Source organism: Scyliorhinus torazame, chromosome 29 (assembly GCF_047496885.1).
Source record: "Scyliorhinus torazame isolate Kashiwa2021f chromosome 29, sScyTor2.1, whole genome shotgun sequence".
Taxonomy (NCBI): domain Eukaryota; kingdom Metazoa; phylum Chordata; class Chondrichthyes; order Carcharhiniformes; family Scyliorhinidae; genus Scyliorhinus; species Scyliorhinus torazame.
In genome coordinates, this window is record NC_092735.1 from 14,394,171 (window position 1) to 14,414,683 (window position 20,513).

Sequence of the window (20,513 nt, forward strand, 5' to 3'; positions counted from 1 at the left end):
CCATTCACACCCAGCGGGAGGCAGCTGTAAACTAGGGGGCTTCCCTCCCTATCCACCATGGATCTGGCTGGTGAAGGGATGGGCTGTTTGACCTTGAATTATGCTTTTTTTAGATTGGCGCTGAGGGATTGTTTCCAATTTTCCCTCCCTTCCCTCGCCGCCAAAACACTTGACCCGCTGTGGGCTGTTCCTCGGCTCGTTCTGACCGCCCTTCAGCACCTCCGATTTGACTGTATTGTGTATCACACCAAGGCTTTACTCCCAGCGTGGGCTGAGCACAGGTCACAGGAGAGCGATCGGGAGTGGACAGGCTGCCTTTTGCTTCTCGTGGCCCTGAGGTTTGCCATGATGCTGACGAGGACACTGCCAACCCTGTATTCTCACACTGAGACGGGGCATGGCCTTGGGTGGAGCCTGATGTTTACATTCATGTCACCGTATGGACCAGGAGGTTTCTTGTCTGTGTGTATCCCAAGACCATAGGAAATAGGATAGGAGTTCTCCGTTCGGCCCCTCGAGCCTGCTCCGCCATTCAATAGGCTGATCCGACATTCCTCACGTTCACTTTCCTTTCTCCGTAACCCTTGATTCTCTGACTGATCAAGAATCTATCTCTCTCAGCCTTAAATATACACAAGGACTCTGCCCCCACAGCTCTCGGTGGTAAGGAGTTCCAAAGATTCACAACCCTCAGAAAGAATTCCTCCTCAACTCAGTCTTACACTGGCCGCCCTTTATTCTGAGGCTGAGCCCTCTGGTCCTAGACTCTGAGGGGAAACATCCTCTTAGCATTGACCCTGTCAAGCCTCTTGTGAATCCGATAAGTTTCATTGAAATCACCTCTCATTCTTCCAAATTCCAATGTGTCGAGTTCCAACCCGTGTAACCTTTGCTCTTAAGACAATCCCTCCATACGGGGGGATCATCTTAGTGAACCTTCTCTGAACCGTCTCCAATTATATAATATCTTTCCTTAAATAAGGAGACCAAAGCTGCTCCCAGTGCTCCAGGTGTGGTCTCACCAGAACCTTGTACAGTTGCAGCAAGACTTCCCAACTCTCATACCCCCTTGAAATAAGGGCCAACATCTGTTGCTTCACAGCTCCAAGGTCCCAGGTTCAATTCCCGACTTGTGTCACTCTCTGTGCGGAGTCTGCACGTTCTCCCCGTGTCTGCGTGGGTTTCCTCCGGGTGCTCCGGTTTCCTCCCACAGTCCAAAGATGTGCAGGTTAGGTGGATTGGCCGCGATAAATTGCCCTTAGTGTCCAAAAGTGTTAGGTTGGGTTACGGGCATTGGGCGGAGGTGTGAGCTTGGGTAGGGTGCTGTTTCCAAGGCTAGGTGCAGACTGTAAATTCTATGATTCCATTAGCTTTCCTGATGACGTGCTGCACCTATGTGCGAGCTTTCTATGTTCCGTGTACAAGTCCCCCCATGTCCCTTTGTGTTGCAGCTTTCTGCAGTTTTTCTCCATTTAAATAAGTGTTCTTTTGTCCTCCCTTCCAAAATGAGCAAGTTCATGTTTTTCCACATTATACTCCATTTGCCAACTCTGCCCACTTACTTAACCTATCAATATCTCTTTGCAAACTGTTTGTATCCCTCTTGCGTCACTAATAGACGGTAACTGATAATCAGACGTGTAAGCTCATGCTCGCGTTACGGAAGGTGTAAGCTCATGCTCGCTTTACGGAAGGTGTAACACATTTCTCATTGATCTGCACAGCTGAATTTGAGCCCATTGGAAGGAACTAAAATGACCGTCAATAATCTTCACCCTCGAGTGACTGAGGAGGACATTGTGGTGAGTGTGATTCAGCTCCCTCCTGGGGAGGGGGAGAATTGCAGTGAGTGCAGTCTACCCCTGTCCCATCTGGGTCGGCGTTTTTTTTAAGGTTCTGTAAAATCCTTGAATCTTTACTCAAGCTCCTGACAATCAACAAGTTGAAAACAGTAGTTTTGGAGTAATAAATTAAGAGGATTTTATTAACAATAATGAACCAGGCAATAGTTTTCGAGTCACACATCTTAATGCAGTGAGCACAGTCTACCTCAGTTGCTGGGAGTGGCAGAGTGATTTTGTAGAATTTGTGTGGGCATTCATTGTGAGGGATATTGAAGTCACTGAACGTCCCTTGCACTTCCAGGTCCTGCGTTTGTAGCCAGAGGTTCCTCTCTTCAAAGAGTCTGTATGCACAATTCAGGCTGGGTGGGTGAGGGGCAGTCAAGACATGGATCAGTTTAAGTGAGTGAGCCAGATAGAGCAGTGGTTCCTCTGACGGTGAGCTACTGGATTGACTATTTCTTCCCGTGTTTAGGAGTTGTTCTGTGTCTGTGGAGCTCTGAAGCGAGCCCGTCTCGTGCATCCGGGAGTCGCAGAAGTCGTCTTTGTCCGAAAGGATGACGCCATCACTGCTTACAAGAAATACAACAACAGATGTTTAGATGGTAAGTCAGTTTTCGAAAACACATCCTGCTGGTGTGGGGCCCACTGACTGGTGTGACTCTGTCCCCTCTCTCTCAGGGAGATATCTGCACACTGACTGGTGTCTCTCAGTCCCCTCTCTCTCAGTCAGATATCCATACACTGACTGGTGTGACTCTGTCCCCTCTCTCTCAGTGAGATATCTGTACACTGACTGGTGTGACTCTGTCCCCTCTCTCTCAGGGAGATATCTGTACACTGACTGGTGACTCTCTGTCCCCTCCCTCTCAGGGAGATATCTGTACACTGACTGGTGTGACTCTGTCCCCTCTCTCTCAGGGAGATATCTGCACACTGACTGGTGTCTCACAGATCCTCTCTCTCGGGGAGATATCTGTACACTGACTGGTGTCTCCTAGTCCCATCTCTCTCAGAGGTATCTGCACACTGACTGGTGTCTCTCAGTCTCGTCTCTCTCAGAGAGATATCTGTACACTCACTATCTGTACACTCACTGGTGTGTCTCTGTCCCCTCTCTCTCAGTGAGATATCTGTACACTGAATGGTGTCTTTCAGTCCTCTCAGGGAGATATCTGTACACTGACTGGTGTCTCATAGATCCTCTCCCAGGGAGATATCTGTACACTGACTGGTGTCTCTCAATCCCCTCTCTCTCAGGGAGATATCTGTACACTGTCTGGTGTCTCTCAATCCCCTATCTCAGGGAGATATCTGTACACTGTCTGGTGTCTCTCAATCCCCTCTCTCTCAGGGAGATATCCGCACACTGACTGGTGTCTCTCAGTCCTCTCTCTCTCAGGGAGATATCTGTACACTGACTGGTGTCCCTCAATCCCCTCTCTCAGGGAGATATCTGTACACTGTCTGGTGTCTCTCAATCCCCTCTCTCTCAGGGAGATATCCGCACGCTGACTGGTGTCTCTCAGTCCTCTCTCTCTCAGGGAGATATCTGTACACTGACTGGTGTCCCTCAATCCCCTCTCTCAGGGAGATATCTGTACACTGACTGGTGTCTCTCAGTCCCCTCTCTCCCAGTGAGATATCTGTACACTGACTAGTGTCTCTCAGTCCTCTCTCTCTCAGGGAGATATCTGTACACTGACTGGTGTCTCAATCCCCTCTCTCTCAGGGAGATATCTGTACACTGACTGGTGTCTCTCAGTCCCCTCTCTCTCAGTGAGATATCTGTACACTGACTGGTGTCTCTCAGTCCTCTCTCAGGAAGATATCTGTACACTGACTGGTGTCTCTCAGTCCCCTCTCTCAGGGAGATATCTGTACACTGTCTGGTGTCTCTCAATCCCCTCTCTCTCAGGGAGATATCCGCACGCTGACTGGTGTCTCTCAGTCCTCTCTCTCTCAGGGAGATATCTGTACACTGACTGGTGTCCCTCAATCCCCTCTCTCAGGGAGATATCTGTACACTGACTGGTGTCTCTCAGTCCCCTCTCTCTCAGGGAGATATCCGCACGCTGACTGGTGTCTCTCAGTCCTCTCTCTCTCAGGGAGATATCTGTACACTGACTGGTGTCCCTCAATCCCCTCTCTCAGGGAGATATCTGTACACTGTCTGGTGTCTCTCAATCCCCTCTCTCTCAGGGAGATATCCGCACGCTGACTGGTGTCTCTCAGTCCTCTCTCTCTCAGGGAGATATCTGTACACTGACTGGTGTCCCTCAATCCCGTCTCTCAGGGAGATATCTGTACATTGACTGGTGTCTCTCAGTCCCCTCTCTCTCAGTGAGATATCTGTACACTGACTGGTGTCTCTCAGTCCTCTCTCAGGGAGATATCTGTACACTGACTGGTGTCTCTCAGTCCCCTCTCTCTCAGTGATATATCTGTACACTGAATGGTGTCTCTCAGTCCTCTCTCTCTCTCAGGGAGATATCTGTACACTGACTGGTGTCTCACGGATCCTCTCTCAGGGAGATATCCGTACACTATTTCCGGGGCTATTTAGCACAGGGCTAAATCGCTGGCTTTGAAAGCACACCAAGGCAGGCTAGCAGCACGGTTCAATTCCCGCAACAGCCTCCCCGAACAGGCGCCGGAATGTGACGACTGGGGGCTTTTCACAGTAACTTCATTTGAAGCCTACTTGTGACAATAAGCTATTTTCATTTCATTTTCACTGACTGGTGTCTCTCAGTCCCCTCTCTCAGGGAGATATCTGTACACTGAATGGTGTCTCTCAATCCTCTCTCTCTCTCTCAGGGAGATATCTGCACACTGACTGGTGTCTCACAGATCCTCTCTCTCGGGGAGATATCTGTACACTGACTGGTGTCTCCTAGTCCCATCTCTCTCAGAGGTATCTGCACACTGACTGGTGTCTCTCAGTCTCGTCTCTCTCAGAGAGATATCTGTACACTCACTATCTGTACACTCACTGGTGTGTCTCTGTCCCCTCTCTCTCAGTGAGATATCTGTACACTGAATGGTGTCTTTCAGTCCTCTCAGGGAGATATCTGTACACTGACTGGTGTCTCATAGATCCTCTCCCAGGGAGATATCTGTACACTGACTGGTGTCTCTCAATCCCCTCTCTCTCAGGGAGATATCTGTACACTGTCTGGTGTCTCTCAATCCCCTATCTCAGGGAGATATCTGTACACTGTCTGGTGTCTCTCAATCCCCTCTCTCTCAGGGAGATATCCGCACACTGACTGGTGTCTCTCAGTCCTCTCTCTCTCAGGGAGATATCTGTACACTGACTGGTGTCCCTCAATCCCCTCTCTCAGGGAGATATCTGTACACTGTCTGGTGTCTCTCAATCCCCTCTCTCTCAGGGAGATATCCGCACGCTGACTGGTGTCTCTCAGTCCTCTCTCTCTCAGGGAGATATCTGTACACTGACTGGTGTCCCTCAATCCCCTCTCTCAGGGAGATATCTGTACACTGACTGGTGTCTCTCAGTCCCCTCTCTCCCAGTGAGATATCTGTACACTGACTAGTGTCTCTCAGTCCTCTCTCTCTCAGGGAGATATCTGTACACTGACTGGTGTCTCAATCCCCTCTCTCTCAGGGAGATATCTGTACACTGACTGGTGTCTCTCAGTCCCCTCTCTCTCAGTGAGATATCTGTACACTGACTGGTGTCTCTCAGTCCTCTCTCAGGAAGATATCTGTACACTGACTGGTGTCTCTCAGTCCCCTCTCTCAGGGAGATATCTGTACACTGTCTGGTGTCTCTCAATCCCCTCTCTCTCAGGGAGATATCCGCACGCTGACTGGTGTCTCTCAGTCCTCTCTCTCTCAGGGAGATATCTGTACACTGACTGGTGTCCCTCAATCCCCTCTCTCAGGGAGATATCTGTACACTGACTGGTGTCTCTCAGTCCCCTCTCTCTCAGGGAGATATCCGCACGCTGACTGGTGTCTCTCAGTCCTCTCTCTCTCAGGGAGATATCTGTACACTGACTGGTGTCCCTCAATCCCCTCTCTCAGGGAGATATCTGTACACTGTCTGGTGTCTCTCAATCCCCTCTCTCTCAGGGAGATATCCGCACGCTGACTGGTGTCTCTCAGTCCTCTCTCTCTCAGGGAGATATCTGTACACTGACTGGTGTCCCTCAATCCCGTCTCTCAGGGAGATATCTGTACATTGACTGGTGTCTCTCAGTCCCCTCTCTCTCAGTGAGATATCTGTACACTGACTGGTGTCTCTCAGTCCTCTCTCAGGGAGATATCTGTACACTGACTGGTGTCTCTCAGTCCCCTCTCTCTCAGTGATATATCTGTACACTGAATGGTGTCTCTCAGTCCTCTCTCTCTCTCAGGGAGATATCTGTACACTGACTGGTGTCTCACGGATCCTCTCTCAGGGAGATATCCGTACACTATTTCCGGGGCTATTTAGCACAGGGCTAAATCGCTGGCTTTGAAAGCACACCAAGGCAGGCTAGCAGCACGGTTCAATTCCCGCAACAGCCTCCCCGAACAGGCGCCGGAATGTGACGACTGGGGGCTTTTCACAGTAACTTCATTTGAAGCCTACTTGTGACAATAAGCTATTTTCATTTCATTTTCACTGACTGGTGTCTCTCAGTCCCCTCTCTCAGGGAGATATCTGTACACTGAATGGTGTCTCTCAATCCTCTCTCTCTCTCTCAGGGAGATATCTGTACACTGACTGGTGTCTCTCAATCCTCTCTCTCTCAGGGAGATATCAGTACACTGACTGGTGTCTCTCAATCCCCTCTCTCTCAGGGAGATATCTGTACACTGTCTGGTGTCTCTCAATCCCCTCTCTCTCAGGGAGATATCCGTACACTGACTGGTGTCTCTCAGTCCTCTCTCTCTCAGGGAGATATCTGTACACTGACTGGTGTCTCTCAGTCTCCCCGCTCTCTCTCAGGGAGTTATCTGTACACTGACTGGTGTCTCTCAGTCCCCTCTCTCTCAGGGAGATATCCGTACACTGACTGGTGTCACTCAATCCCCTCTCTCAGGGAGACATCTGTACACTGACTGGTGTCTCTCAGTCTCCTCTCTCTCAGGGAGATATCTGTACACTGACTGGTGTTTCTCAGTCCCCTCTCTCTCAGGGAGATATCTGTACACTGACTGTTGTCTCTCAGTCTCCTCTCTCTCTCGGGGAGATATCTGTACACTGACTGGTGTCTCACGGATCCTCTCTGTTTCAGGGAAATATCTGTACACTGACTGGTGTCTCTCAGTCTCCTCTCTCTCTCAGGGAGATATCTGTACACTGACTGTTGTCTCTCAGTCCTCTCTCTGTCAGGGAGATATATGTACACTGACTGGTGTCTCAATCCCCTCTCTCAGGGAGATATCTGTACACTGACTGGTGTCTCTCAGTCCCCCCTCTCTCTCTCCGGGAGATATCTGTACACTGACTGGTGTCTCTCAGTCTCCTCTCTCTCTCTCTCAGGGAGATATCTGTACACTCACTGGTGTCTCTCAGTCCTCTCTCTCTCAGGGAGATATCTGTACACTCACTGGTGTTTCTCAGTCCCCTCTCTCTCAGGGAGATATCTGTACACTAACTGGTATCTCCCAGTCCTCTCTCTCTCAGGGAGATATCTGTATACTGACTGGTGTCTCTCAGTCCTCTCTCTCTCTGGGAGATATCTGTACACTGACTGGTGTCTCTCAGTCCCCTCTCTCTCAGGGAGATATCTGTACACTGACTGGTGTCCCTCAGTCCCCTCTCTCTCAGGGAGATATCTGTACACTGGCTGGTGTCTCTCAGTCCCCTCTCTCTCAGGGAGATATCCGTACACTGACTGGTGTCACTCAATCCCCTCTCTCAGGGAGATATCTGTACACTGACTGGTGTCACTCAATCCCCTCTCTCAGGGAGATATCTGTACACTGACTGTTGTCTCTCAGTCCTCTCTCTGTCAGGGAGATATATGTACACTGACTGGTGTCTCAATCCCCTCTCTCAGGGAGATATCTGTACACTGACTGGTGTCTCTCAGTCTCCTCTCTCTCTCAGGGAGATATCTGTACACTGACTGGTGTCTCTCAGTCCTCTCTCAGGGAGATATCTGTACACTCACTGGTGTCTCTCAGTCCCCCCTCTCTCAGGGAGATATCTGTACACTGACTGGTGTCACTCAGTCCTCTCTCTCTCAGGGAGATATCTGTATACTGACTGGTGTCTCTCAGTCCTCTCTCTCTCAGGGAGATATCTGTACACTGACTGGTGTCTCTCAGTCCCCTCTCTCGGGGAGATATCTGTACACTGACTGGTGTCTCTCAGTCCCCTCTCTCTCAGGGAGATATCTGTACACTGACTGGTGTCTCTCAGACCCCCCTCTCTCTCTCCGGGAGATATCTGTACACTGACTGGTATCTCTCAGTCCCCCCTCTCTCCGGGAGATATTTGTACACTGACTGGTATCTCTCAGTCCCCCCTCTCTCCGGGAGATATCTGTACACTCACTGGTGTCTCTCAGTCCCCTCTCTCTATCAGGGAGATATCTGTACACTGACTGGTAATAATAATAATAATCTTTATTATCAAGTAGGGTTACATTAACACTGCAATGAAGTTACTGTGAAGAGCCCCTAGACGCCACATTCTGGCACTTGTTCGGGTACACTGAGGGAGAATTCAGAATGTCAAAATTACCGAACAAAATTACCTAACGCGTCTTTCGGTAGTTGTGGGAGGAAACCGGGGCACCCGGAGGAAACCCACGCAGACACGGGGAGAACGTGCAGACTCCTCACAGACAGTGACCCAAGCCAGGAATCGAACCTGGGACCCTGGTGCTGTGAAACAACAGTGCTGTCCACTGTGCTACCGTGCCGCCCATCTCTCAGTCCCCTCTCTCAACGTGATATATGTACACTGACCTGTAGGGAGATATCTGTACACTGACTGGTGTCTCTCAGTCCCCTCTCTCTCAGGGAGATATCTGTACACTGACTGGAGTCTCTCAGTCCCCTCTCTCTCTGAGGGAGATATCTGTACACTGACTGGTGTCTCTCAGTCCCCTCTCTCTCTCTGAGGGAGATATCTGTACACTGACTAGTGTCTCTCAGTCCTCTCTCTGTCAGGGAGATATCTGTACACTGACTGGTGTCTCTCAGTCCCCTCTCTCAGGGAGATATCTGTACACTAACTGGTATCTCTCAGTCCTCTCTCTCTCAGGGAGATATCTGTATACTGACTGGTGTCTCTCAGTCCTCTCTCTCTCAGGGAGATATCTGTACACTGACTGGTGTCCCTCAGTCCCCTCTCTCTCAGGGAGATATCTGTACACTGGCTGGTGTCTCTCAGTCCCCTCTCTCTCAGGGAGATATCCGTACACTGACTGGTGTCACTCAATCCCCTCTCTCAGGGAGATATCTGTACACTGACTGGTGTCACTCAATCCCCTCTCTCAGGGAGATATCTGTACACTGACTGTTGTCTCTCAGTCCTCTCTCTGTCAGGGAGATATATGTACACTGACTGGTGTCTGAATCCCCTCTCTCAGGGAGATATCTGTACACTGACTGGTGTCTCTCAGTCTCCTCTCTCTCTCAGGGAGATATCTGTACACTGACTGGTGTCTCTCAGTCCTCTCTCAGGGAGATATCTGTACACTCACTGGTGTCTCTCAGTCCCCCCTCTCTCAGGGAGATATCTGTACACTGACTGGTGTCACTCAGTCCTCTCTCTCTCAGGGAGATATCTGTATACTGACTGGTGTCTCTCAGTCCTCTCTCTCTCAGGGAGATATCTGTACACTGACTGGTGTCTCTCAGTCCCCTCTCTCGGGGAGATATCTGTACACTGACTGGTGTCTCTCAGTCCCCTCTCTCTCAGGGAGATATCTGTACACTGACTGGTGTCTCTCAGACCCCCCTCTCTCTCCGGGAGATATCTGTACACTGACTGGTATCTCTCAGTCCCCCCTCTCTCCGGGAGATATCTGTACACTCACTGGTGTCTCTCAGTCCCCTCTCTCTATCAGGGAGATATCTGTACACTGACTGGTAATAATAATCTTTGTTATCAAGTAGGGTTACATTAACACTGCAATGAAGTTACTGTGAAGAGCCCCTAGACGCCACATTCTGGCACTTGTTCGGGTACACTGAGGGAGAATTCAGAATGTCAAAATTACCGAACAAAATTACCTAACGCGTCTTTCGGTAGTTGTGGGAGGAAACCGGGGCACCCGGAGGAAACCCACGCAGACACGGGGAGAACGTGCAGACTCCTCACAGACAGTGACCCAAGCCAGGAATCGAACCTGGGACCCTGGTGCTGTGAAACAACAGTGCTGTCCACTGTGCTACCGTGCCGCCCATCTCTCAGTCCCCTCTCTCAACGTGATATATGTACACTGACCTGTAGGGAGATATCTGTACACTGACTGGTGTCTCTCAGTCCCCTCTCTCTCAGGGAGATATCTGTACACTGACTGGAGTCTCTCAGTCCCCTCTCTCTCTGAGGGAGATATCTGTACACTGACTGGTGTCTCTCAGTCCCCTCTCTCTCTCTGAGGGAGATATCTGTACACTGACTGGTGTCTCTCAGTCCTCTCTCTGTCAGGGAGATATCTGTACATTGACTGGTGTCTCTCAGTCCCCCCTCTCTCTGTCAGGGAGATATCTGTACATTGACTGGTGTCTCTCAGTCCCCTCTCTCAGGGAGATATCTGTACACTGACTGGTGTCTCTCAGTCCCCTCTCTCTCAGGGAGATATCTGTACACTGACTGGAGTCTCTCAGTCCCCTCTCTCTGAGGGAGATATCTGTACACTGACTGGTGTCTCTCAGTCCCCTCTCTCAGGGAGATATCTGTACACTGACTGGTGTCTCTCAGTCCTCTCTCTCTCAGGGAGATATCTGTACACTGACTGGTGTCTCTCAGTCCCCTCTCTCAGGGAGATATCTGTACACTGACTGGTGTCTCTCAGTCCTCTCTCTCTCAGGGAGATATCTGTACACTGACTGGAGTCTCTCAGCCCCCTCTCTCTCTGAGGGAGATATCTGTACACTGACTGGTGTCTCTCAGTCCCCTCTCTCAGGGAGATATCTGTACACTGACTGGTGTCTCTCAGTCCCCTCTCTCAGGGAGATATCTGTGCACTGACTGGTGTCTCTCAGTCCCCTCTCTCTCTCAGGGAGATATCCGTACACTGACTGGAGTCTCTCAGTCCTCTCTCTCTCTCAGGGAGATATCCGTACACTGACTGGTGTCTCTCAGTCCCCTCTCTCTCTCAGGGAGATATCCGTACACTGACTGGTGTCTCTCAGTCCCCTCTCTCTCTGAGGGAGATATCTGTACACTGACTGGTGTCTCTCAGTCCCCTCTCTCAGGGAGATATCTGTACACTGACTGGTGTCTCTCAGTCCCCTCTCTCAGGGAGACATCTGTACACTGACTGGTGTCTCTCAGTCCCCTCTCTCTCAGGGAGATATCTGTACACTGTCCCGTGTCTCTCAGTTCCCTTTCTCAGGCCATAAGCCACATTGTTAATTTTGTCTCTCAAATCTTCATTATGGGAATGCTTTTTGACAACATTATTGCCAAAGAATGATACCCTGGTGACACAGCAATCAGAGACGGAGGAAATTACATTAATGCTGCACAGAGTGTGAGAGCTGGGGAGGAGGCTCCGAGTCTGTGTTGGGGAGGGGGCACGGGGACTGTGTTGGAGAGGGGGCTCGGGGATTGTGTTGGAGAGGGGGCTCGGGGATTGTGTTGGAGAGGGGGCTCGGGGATTGTGTTGGAGAGGGGGCTCGGGGATTGTGTTGGGGAGGAGGCTCGGGGACTGTGTTGGGGAGGGGGCTCCGGGACTGTGTTGGGGAGGCGGCTCGGGGACTGTGTTGGGGAGGGGTCTCGAGGACTGTGTTGGCGAGGTTGACTCGAGGATTTTGTTGGGGAGGGGGCTCGGGGACTGTGTTGGGGAGGGGGACTCGGGGACTGTGTTGAGGAGGGGGCGCTCAGGGACTGTGTTGGGGTGGGGGCTCGGGGACTGTGTTGGGGTGGGGGCTCGGGGACTGTGTTGGGGAGGGGGATCGGGGATTGTGTTGGGGAGGGGGATCGGGGATTGTATTGGGGAGGGGGCTCGGGGACTATGTTGGAGAGGGGGCTCGGGGACTGTGTTGGGGAGGGGGACTCGGGGATTGTGTTGAGGAGGGGGACTCGGGGACAGTGTTGGGGAGGGGGACTCGGGGATTGTGTTGAGGAGGGGGACTCGGGGACTGTGTTTGGGAGGGGGCTCGGGGACTGTGTTGGGGAGGGGACTCGGGGATTGTGTTGAGGAGGGGGACTCGGGGACTGTGTTGAGGAGGGGGACTCGGGGACTGTGTTGGGGAGGGGGACTCGGGGAATGTGTTGAGGAGGGGGACTGTTGAGGAGGGGGACTCGGGGACTGTGTTGGGGAGGGGGACCGGGGACTGTGTTGGGGAGGGGGCTCTGGGACTGTGTTGGGGAGGGGGCTCTGGGACTCTGTTGGGGAGGGGGCTCGGGGGCTGTGTTGGGGAGGGGGCTCGGGGGCTGTGTTGGGGAGGGGGACTCAGGGACTGAGTTGGGGAGGGGGCTCGGGGGCTGTGTTGGGGCGGGGGACTCGGGGACTGTGTTGGGGAGGGGGCTCGGGGACTGTGTTGGGGAGGGGGCTCGGGGGCTGTGTTGGGGAGGGGGCTCGGGGACTCTGTTGGGGAGGGGGCTCGGGGGCTGTGTTGGGGAGGGGGCTCGGGGGCTGTGTTGGGGAGGGGACTCAGGGACTGAGTTGGGGAGGGGGTTCGGGGATTGTGTTGGGGAGCGGGCTCGGGGATTGTGTTGGGAGGGGGCTCGGTGACTGTGTTGGGGATGGGGCTCGGGGACTGTGTTGGGGAGGGGGCTCTGGGACTGTGTTGGGGAGGGGGCACGGGGACTCTGTTGGGGAGGGGGCTCGGGGGCTGTGTTGGGGAGGGGGCTCGGGGGCTGTGTTGGGGAGGGGGACTCAGGGACTGAGTTGGGGAGGGGGCTCGGGGGCTGTGTTGGGGCGGGGGACTCGGGGGCTGTGTTGGGGCGGGGGACTCGGGGACTGTGTTGGGGAGGGGGCTCAGGGACTCTGTTGGGGCGGGGGACTCGGGGACTGTGTTGGGGCGGGGGACTCGGGGACTGTGTTGGGGAGGGGGCTCAGGGACTCTGTTGGGGCGGGGGACTCGGGGACTGTGTTGGGGAGGGGGCTCCGGGACTCTGTTGGGGCGGGGGACTCGGGGACTGTGTTGGGGAGGGGGCTCCGGGACTCTGTTGGGGCGGGGGACTCGGGGACTGTGTTGGGGCGGGGGACTCGGGGACTGTGTTGGGGAGGGGGCTCCGGGACTCTGTTGGGGCGGGGGACTCGGGGACTGTGTTGGGGAGGGGGCTCTGGGACTCTGTTGGGGAGGGGGCTCCGGGACTCTGTTGGGGAGGGGGCTCCGGGACTCTGTTGGGGAGGGGGCTCCGGGACTCTGTTGGGGAGGGGGCTCCGGGACTGTGTTGGGGAGGGGGCTCCGGGACTGTGTTGGGGAGGGGGCTCCGGGACTCTGTTGGGGCGGGGGCTCCGGGACTCTGTTGGGGAGGGGGCTCCGGGACTGTGTTGGGGAGGGGGCTCCGGGACTGTGTTGGGGAGGGGGCTCCGGGACTGTGTTGGGGAGGGGGCTCCGGGACTCTGTTGGGGCGGGGGCTCCGGGACTGTGTTGGGGAGGGGGCTCCGGGACTGTGTTGGGGCGGGGGCTCAGGGACTCTGTTGGGGCGGGGGACTCGGGGACTGTGTTGGGGCGGGGGACTCGGGGACTGTGTTGGGGAGGGGGCTCAGGGACTCTGTTGGGGCGGGGGACTCGGGGACTGTGTTGGGGAGGGGGCTCCGGGACTCTGTTGGGGCGGGGGACTCGGGGACTGTGTTGGGGAGGGGGCTCCGGGACTCTGTTGGGGCGGGGGACTCGGGGACTGTGTTGGGGCGGGGGACTCGGGGACTGTGTTGGGGAGGGGGCTCCGGGACTCTGTTGGGGCGGGGGACTCGGGGACTGTGTTGGGGAGGGGGCTCTGGGACTCTGTTGGGGAGGGGGCTCCGGGACTCTGTTGGGGAGGGGGCTCCGGGACTCTGTTGGGGAGGGGGCTCCGGGACTCTGTTGGGGAGGGGGCTCCGGGACTGTGTTGGGGAGGGGGCTCCGGGACTGTGTTGGGGAGGGGGCTCCGGGACTCTGTTGGGGCGGGGGCTCCGGGACTCTGTTGGGGAGGGGGCTCCGGGACTGTGTTGGGGAGGGGGCTCCGGGACTGTGTTGGGGAGGGGGCTCCGGGACTGTGTTGGGGAGGGGGCTCCGGGACTCTGTTGGGGCGGGGGCTCCGGGACTGTGTTGGGGAGGGGGCTCCGGGACTGTGTTGGGGCGGGGGCTCCGGGACTGTGTTGGGGAGGGGGCTCCGGGACTGTGTTGGGGAGGGGGCTCCGGGACTGTGTTGGGGAGGGGGCTCCGGGACTCTGTTGGGGCGGGGGCTCCGGGACTCTGTTGGGGCGGGGGACTCGGGGACTGTGTTGGGGAGGGGGCTCCGGGACTGTGTTGGGGCGGGGGCTCCGGGACTGTGTTGGGGAGGGGGCTCCGGGACTCTGTTGGGGCGGGGGCTCCGGGACTCTGTTGGGGCGGGGGCTCCGGGACTCTGTTGGGGAGGGGGCTCCGGGACTCTGTTGGGGAGGGGGCTCCGGGACTCTGTTGGGGAGGGGGCTCCGGGACTGTGTTGGGGAGGGGGCTCCGGGACTGTGTTGGGGCGGGGGCTCCGGGACTGTGTTGGGGAGGGGGCTCGGGGGCTGTGTTGGGGAGGGGGCTCCGGGACTCTGTTGGGGCGGGGGCTCCGGGACTGTGTTGGGGAGGGGGCTCCGGGACTGTGTTGGGGCGGGGGCTCCGGGACTGTGTTGGGGAGGGGGCTCCGGGACTGTGTTGGGGCGGGGGCTCCGGGACTGTGTTGGGGAGGGGGCTCCGGGACTGTGTTGGGGAGGGGGCTCGGGGACTCTGTTGGGGAGGGGGCTCCGGGACTGTGTTGGGGAGGGGGCTCCGGGACTGTGTTGGGGCGGGGGCTCCGGGACTGTGTTGGGGAGGGGGCTCCGGGACTGTGTTGGGGAGGGGGCTCGGGGGCTGTGTTGGGGAGGGGGCTCCGGGACTCTGTTGGGGCGGGGGCTCCGGGACTGTGTTGGGGAGGGGGCTCCGGGACTGTGTTGGGGCGGGGGCTCCGGGACTGTGTTGGGGAGGGGGCTCCGGGACTGTGTTGGGGCGGGGGCTCCGGGACTGTGTTGGGGCGGGGGCTCCGGGACTGTGTTGGGGCGGGGGCTCCGGGACTGTGTTGGGGCGGGGGCTCCGGGACTGTGTTGGGGCGGGGGCTCGGGGGCTGTGTTGGGGAGGGGGCTCGGGGGCTGTGTTGGGGCGGGGGCTCGGGGGCTGTGTTGGGGAGGGGGCTCCGGGACTCTGTTGGGGCGGGGGCTCCGGGACTCTGTTGGGGCGGGGGCTCCGGGACTCTGTTGGGGCGGGGGCTCCGGGACTCTGTTGGGGAGGGGGCTCCGGGACTCTGTTGGGGCGGGGGCTCCGGGACTGTGTTGGGGCGGGGGCTCCGGGACTCTGTTGGGGCGGGGGCTCCGGGACTCTGTTGGGGAGGGGGCTCGGGGGCTGTGTTGGGGCGGGGGCTCCGGGACTGTGTTGGGGAGGGGGCTCGGGGGCTGTGTTGGGGAGGGGGCTCGGGGGCTGTGTTGGGGCGGGGGCTCGGGGGCTGTGTTGGGGCGGGGGCTCGGGGGCTGTGTTGGGGAGGGGGCTCGGGGGCTGTGTTGGGGCGGGGGCTCCGGGACTGTGTTGGGGAGGGGGCTCGGGGGCTGTGTTGGGGCGGGGGCTCGGGGGCTGTGTTGGGGCGGGGGCTCCGGGACTGTGTTGGGGAGGGGGCTCGGGGACTGTGTTGGGGCGGGGGCTCCGGGACTGTGTTGGGGCGGGGGCTCCGGGACTGTGTTGGGGCGGGGGCTCCGGGACTCTGTTGGGGCGGGGGCTCCGGGACTGTGTTGGGGAGGGGGCTCCGGGACTGTGTTGGGGCGGGGGCTCGGGGGCTGTGTTGGGGCGGGGGCTCCGGGACTGTGTTGGGGAGGGGGCTCCGGGACTCTGTTGGGGCGGGGGCTCGGGGGCTGTGTTGGGGCGGGGGCTCGGGGGCTGTGTTGGGGAGGGGGCTCGGGGGCTGTGTTGGGGAGGGGGCTCGGGGGCTGTGTTGGGGCGGGGGCTCGGGGGCTGTGTTGGGGCGGGGGCTCCGGGACTGTGTTGGGGAGGGGGCTCGGGGACTGTGTTGGGGCGGGGGCTCCGGGACTGTGTTGGGGAGGGGGCTCCGGGACTCTGTTGGGGCGGGGGCTCCGGGACTCTGTTGGGGCGGGGGCTCGGGGGCTGTGTTGGGGCGGGGGCTCGGGGGCTGTGTTGGGGCGGGGGCTCCGGGACTGTGTTGGGGCGGGGGCTCGGGGGCTGTGTTGGGGCGGGGGACTCGGGGGCTGTGTTGGGGCGGGGGACTCGGGGACTGTGTTGGGGCGGGGGCTCGGGGGCTGTGTTGGGGCGGGGGCTCCGGGACTGTGTTGGGGAGGGGGCTCCGGGACTGTGTTGGGGAGGGGGCTCCGGGACTGTGTTGGGGCGGGGACTCGGGGACTGTGTTGAGGCGGGGGCTCCGGGACTGTGTTGGGGCGGGGGCTCCGGGACTGTGTTGGGGCGGGGGCTCCGGGACTGTGTTGGGGCGGGGGCTCCGGGACTGTGTTGGGGCGGGGGCTCCGGGACTGTGTTGGGGCGGGGGCTCCGGGACTGTGTTGGGGCGGGGGCTCCGGGACTGTGTTGGGGCGGGGGCTCCGGGACTGTGTTGGGGAGGGGGCTCCGGGACTGTGTTGGGGCGGGGGCTCCGGGACTGTGTTGGGGCGGGGGCTCCGGGACTGTGTTGGGGCGGGGGCTCCGGGACTGTGTTGGGGCGGGGGCTCCGGGACTCTGTTGGGGAGGGGGCTCGGGGGCTGTGTTGGGGCGGGGGCTCCGGGGCTGTGTTGGGGCGGGGGCTCCGGGACTGTGTTGGGGCGGGGGCTCCGGGACTGTGTTGGGGCGGGGGCTCCGGGACTGTGTTGGGGCGGGGGCTCCGGGACTGTGTTGGGGAGGGGGCTCCGGGACTGTGTTGGGGCGGGGGCTCGGGGACTGTGTTGGGGCGGGGGCTCGGGGACTGTGTTGGGGCGGGGGCTCGGGGACTGTGTTGGGGCGGGGGCTCCGGGACTCTGTTGGGGCGGGGGCTCGGGGGCTGTGTTGGGGCGGGGGCTGTGTTGGGGCGGGGGCTCCGGGGCTGTGTTGGGGCGGGGGCTCCGGGACTGTGTTGGGGCGGGGGCTCCGGGACTGTGTTGGGGCGGGGGCTCCGGGACTGTGTTGGGGCGGGGGCTCGGGGGCTGTGTTGGGGCGGGGGCTCCGGGACTGTGTTGGGGCGGGGGCTCGGGGGCTGTGTTGGGGCGGGGGCTCGGGGGCTGTGTTGGGGCGGGGGCTCGGGGGCTGTGTTGGGGCGGGGGCTCGGGGGCTGTGTTGGGGCGGGGGCTCGGGGGCTGTGTTGGGGAGGGGGCTCGGGGCTGTGTTGGGGCGGGGGCTCGGGGGCTGTGTTGGGGCGGGGGCTCGGGGGCTGTGTTGGGGCGGGGGCTGTGTTGGGGCGGGGGCTGTGTTGGGGCGGGGGCTGTGTTGGGGCGGGGGCTGTGTTGGGGCGGGGGCTGTGTTGGGGCGGGGGCTGTGTTGGGGCGGGGGCTGTGTTGGGGCGGGGGCTGTGTTGGGGCGGGGGCTGTGTTGGGGAGGGGGCTCCGGGACTGTGTTGGGGAGGGGGCTCCGGGACTGTGTTGGGGAGGGGGCTCCGGGACTGTGTTGGGGCGGGGGCTCCGGGACTGTGTTGGGGCGGGGGCTCCGGGACTCTGTTGGGGCGGGGGCTCGGGGGCTGTGTTGGGGCGGGGGCTCCGGGACTCTGTTGGCTCGGGGGCTGTGTTGGGGCGGGGGCTCCGGGACTCTGTTGGGGAGGGGGCTCCGGGACTGTGTTGGGGAGGGGGCTCTGGGACTGTGTTGGGGAGGGGGCTCCGGGACTGTGTTGGGGCGGGGGCTGTGTTGGGGCGGGGGCTGTGTTGGGGCGGGGGCTGTGTTGGGGCGGGGGCTGTGTTGGGGCGGGGGCTGTGTTGGGGCGGGGGCTGTGTTGGGGCGGGGGCTGTGTTGGGGCGGGGGCTGTGTTGGGGCGGGGGCTGTGTTGGGGCGGGGGCTGTGTTGGGGCGGGGGCTGTGTTGGGGCGGGGGCTGTGTTGGGGCGGGGGCTGTGTTGGGGCGGGGGCTGTGTTGGGGCGGGGGCTGTGTTGGGGCGGGGGCTGTGTTGGGGCGGGGGCTGTGTCGGGGCGGGGGCTGTGTCGGGGCGGGGGCTGTGTCGGGGCGGGGGCTGTGTCGGGGCGGGGGCTGTGTCGGGGCGGGGGCTGTGTCGGGGCGGGGGCTGTGTCGGGGCGGGGGCTGTGTCGGGGCGGGGGCTGTGTCGGGGCGGGGGCTGTGTCGGGGCGGGGGCTGTGTCGGGGCGGGGGCTGTGTCGGGGCGGGGGCTGTGTCGGGGCGGGGGCTGTGTCGGGGCGGGGGCTGTGTCGGGGCGGGGGCTGTGTCGGGGCGGGGGCTGTGTCGGGGCGGGGGCTGTGTCGGGGCGGGGGCTGTGTCGGGGCGGGGGCTGTGTCGGGGCGGGGGCTGTGTCGGGGCGGGGGCTGTGTCGGGGCGGGGGCTGTGTCGGGGCGGGGGCTGTGTCGGGGCGGGGGCTGTGTCGGGGCGGGGGCTGTGTCGGGGCGGGGGCTGTGTCGGGGCGGGGGCTGTGTCGGGGCGGGGGCTGTGTCGGGGCGGGGGCTGTGTCGGGGCGGGGGCTGTGTCGGGGCGGGGGCTGTGTCGGGGCGGGGGCTGTGTCGGGGCGGGGGCTCGGGGGCTGTGTCGGGGCGGGGGCTGTGTCGGGGCGGGGGCTGTGTCGGGGCGGGGGCTGTGTCGGGGCGGGGGCTGTGTCGGGGCGGGGGCTGTGTCGGGGCGGGGGCTGTGTCGGGGCGGGGGCTGTGTCGGGGCGGGGGCTGTGTCGGGGCGGGGGCTGTGTCGGGGCGGGGGCTGTGTCGGGGCGGGGGCTGTGTCGGGGCGGGGGCTGTGTCGGGGCGGGGGCTGTGTCGGGGCGGGGGCTGTGTCGGGGCGGGGGCTGTGTCGGGGCGGGGGCTGTGTCGGGGCGGGGGCTGTGTCGGGGCGGGGGCTGTGTCGGGGCGGGGGCTGTGTCGGGGCGGGGGCTGTGTCGGGGCGGGGGCTGTGTCGGGGCGGGGGCTGTGTCGGGGCGGGGGCTGTGTCGGGGCGGGGGCTGTGTCGGGGCGGGGGCTGTGTCGGGGCGGGGGCTGTGTCGGGGCGGGGGCTGTGTCGGGGCGGGGGCTGTGTCGGGGCGGGGGCTGTGTCGGGGCGGGGGCTCGGGGGCTGTGTTGGGGCGGGGGCTGTGTTGGGGCGGGGGCTCGGGGGCTGTGTTGGGGCGGGGGCTGTGTTGGGGCGGGGGCTCGGGGGCTGTGTTGGGGCGGGGGCTGTGTTGGGGCGGGGGCTGTGTCGGGGCGGGGGCTGTGTCGGGGCGGGGGCTGTGTCGGGGCGGGGGCTGTGTCGGGGCGGGGGCTGTGTCGGGGCGGGGGCTGTGTCGGGGCGGGGGCTGTGTTGGGGCGGGGGCTGTGTTGGGGCGGGGGCTGTGTTGGGGCGGGGGCTGTGTTGGGGCGGGGGCTGTGTTGGGGCGGGGGCTGTGTTGGGGCGGGGGCTGTGTTGGGGCTGTCTGATGGACTGTATGATGCTGTCTTCAGTGACGACTGGAAAGTTCTGAAAATTCACAGCAAATCCTCTTTCTTTCCCTCCATAGGCCAGCCAATGAAATGTAACCTTCATGTGAATGGAAATGTCATCACCTCCGAGCAGCCAATCCTGTTGTAAGTTGACAGCAGAAATGCTAATTTGGTGTTAGTGCTGAACCATTCCCACAGCCGGCAGGACCCTGTGTTCTCCCCGCGGCGCTGTCCCCGCTGTGGGTGGCTGTACTGCCCTGGGCTGTACTGCTGAGGCCGGCAGGGGGTCGGGAGGGAGGGAGTGCCTGCTGAGGGGAGCAGGGTGGGGGAGGGAGGAAGTGCCTGCTGAGGGGGACAGGGGGGGGGGGGGGGGAGGGAGGGAGGGAGTGCCTGCTGAGGGGGACAGGGTGGGGGAGGGAGGGAGTGCCTGCTGAGGGGCACTGGGTGGGGGAGGGAGGGAGTGCCTGCTGAGGGGCACTGGGTGGGGGAGGGAGGGAGTGCCTGCTGAGTGGGACAGGGTGGGTGAGGGAGGGAGGGGGGAGTGGATGCTGAGAGGGGCAGGGTGGGTGAGGGAGGGAGTGCCTGCTGAGGGGTCTGGGTGGGTGAGGGAGGGAGTGCCTGCTGAGAGGGGACAGGGTGGAGGAGGGAGGGAGGGGGGAGTGGATGCTGAGAGGGGCAGGGTGGGTGAGGGAGGGAGTGCCTGCTGAGAGGGGACAGGGTGGGGGAGGGAGGGAGTGCCTGCTGAGGGGTCTGGGTGGGTGAGGGAGGGAGTGCCTGCTGAGAGGGGGCAAGGTGGGGGAGGGAGGGAGTGCCTGC

At 60.6% G+C, this 20,513-nt stretch overlaps 1 protein-coding gene across 1 annotated transcript in view; it reads left to right on the plus strand.

Moving 5' to 3' along the window:
• The window catches only part of LOC140403875 (polymerase delta-interacting protein 3-like), a 79,836-nt gene that overhangs the window by 54,070 nt on the left and 5,253 nt on the right, over positions 1-20,513 (plus strand). The window contains exons 6-8 of the mRNA XM_072492089.1: positions 1,725-1,802; positions 2,317-2,446; positions 19,775-19,841. Of these exons, the coding sequence (XP_072348190.1) occupies positions 1,725-1,802; positions 2,317-2,446; positions 19,775-19,841 (275 nt within the window). The remainder of the gene's footprint in view (positions 1-1,724; positions 1,803-2,316; positions 2,447-19,774; positions 19,842-20,513) is intronic.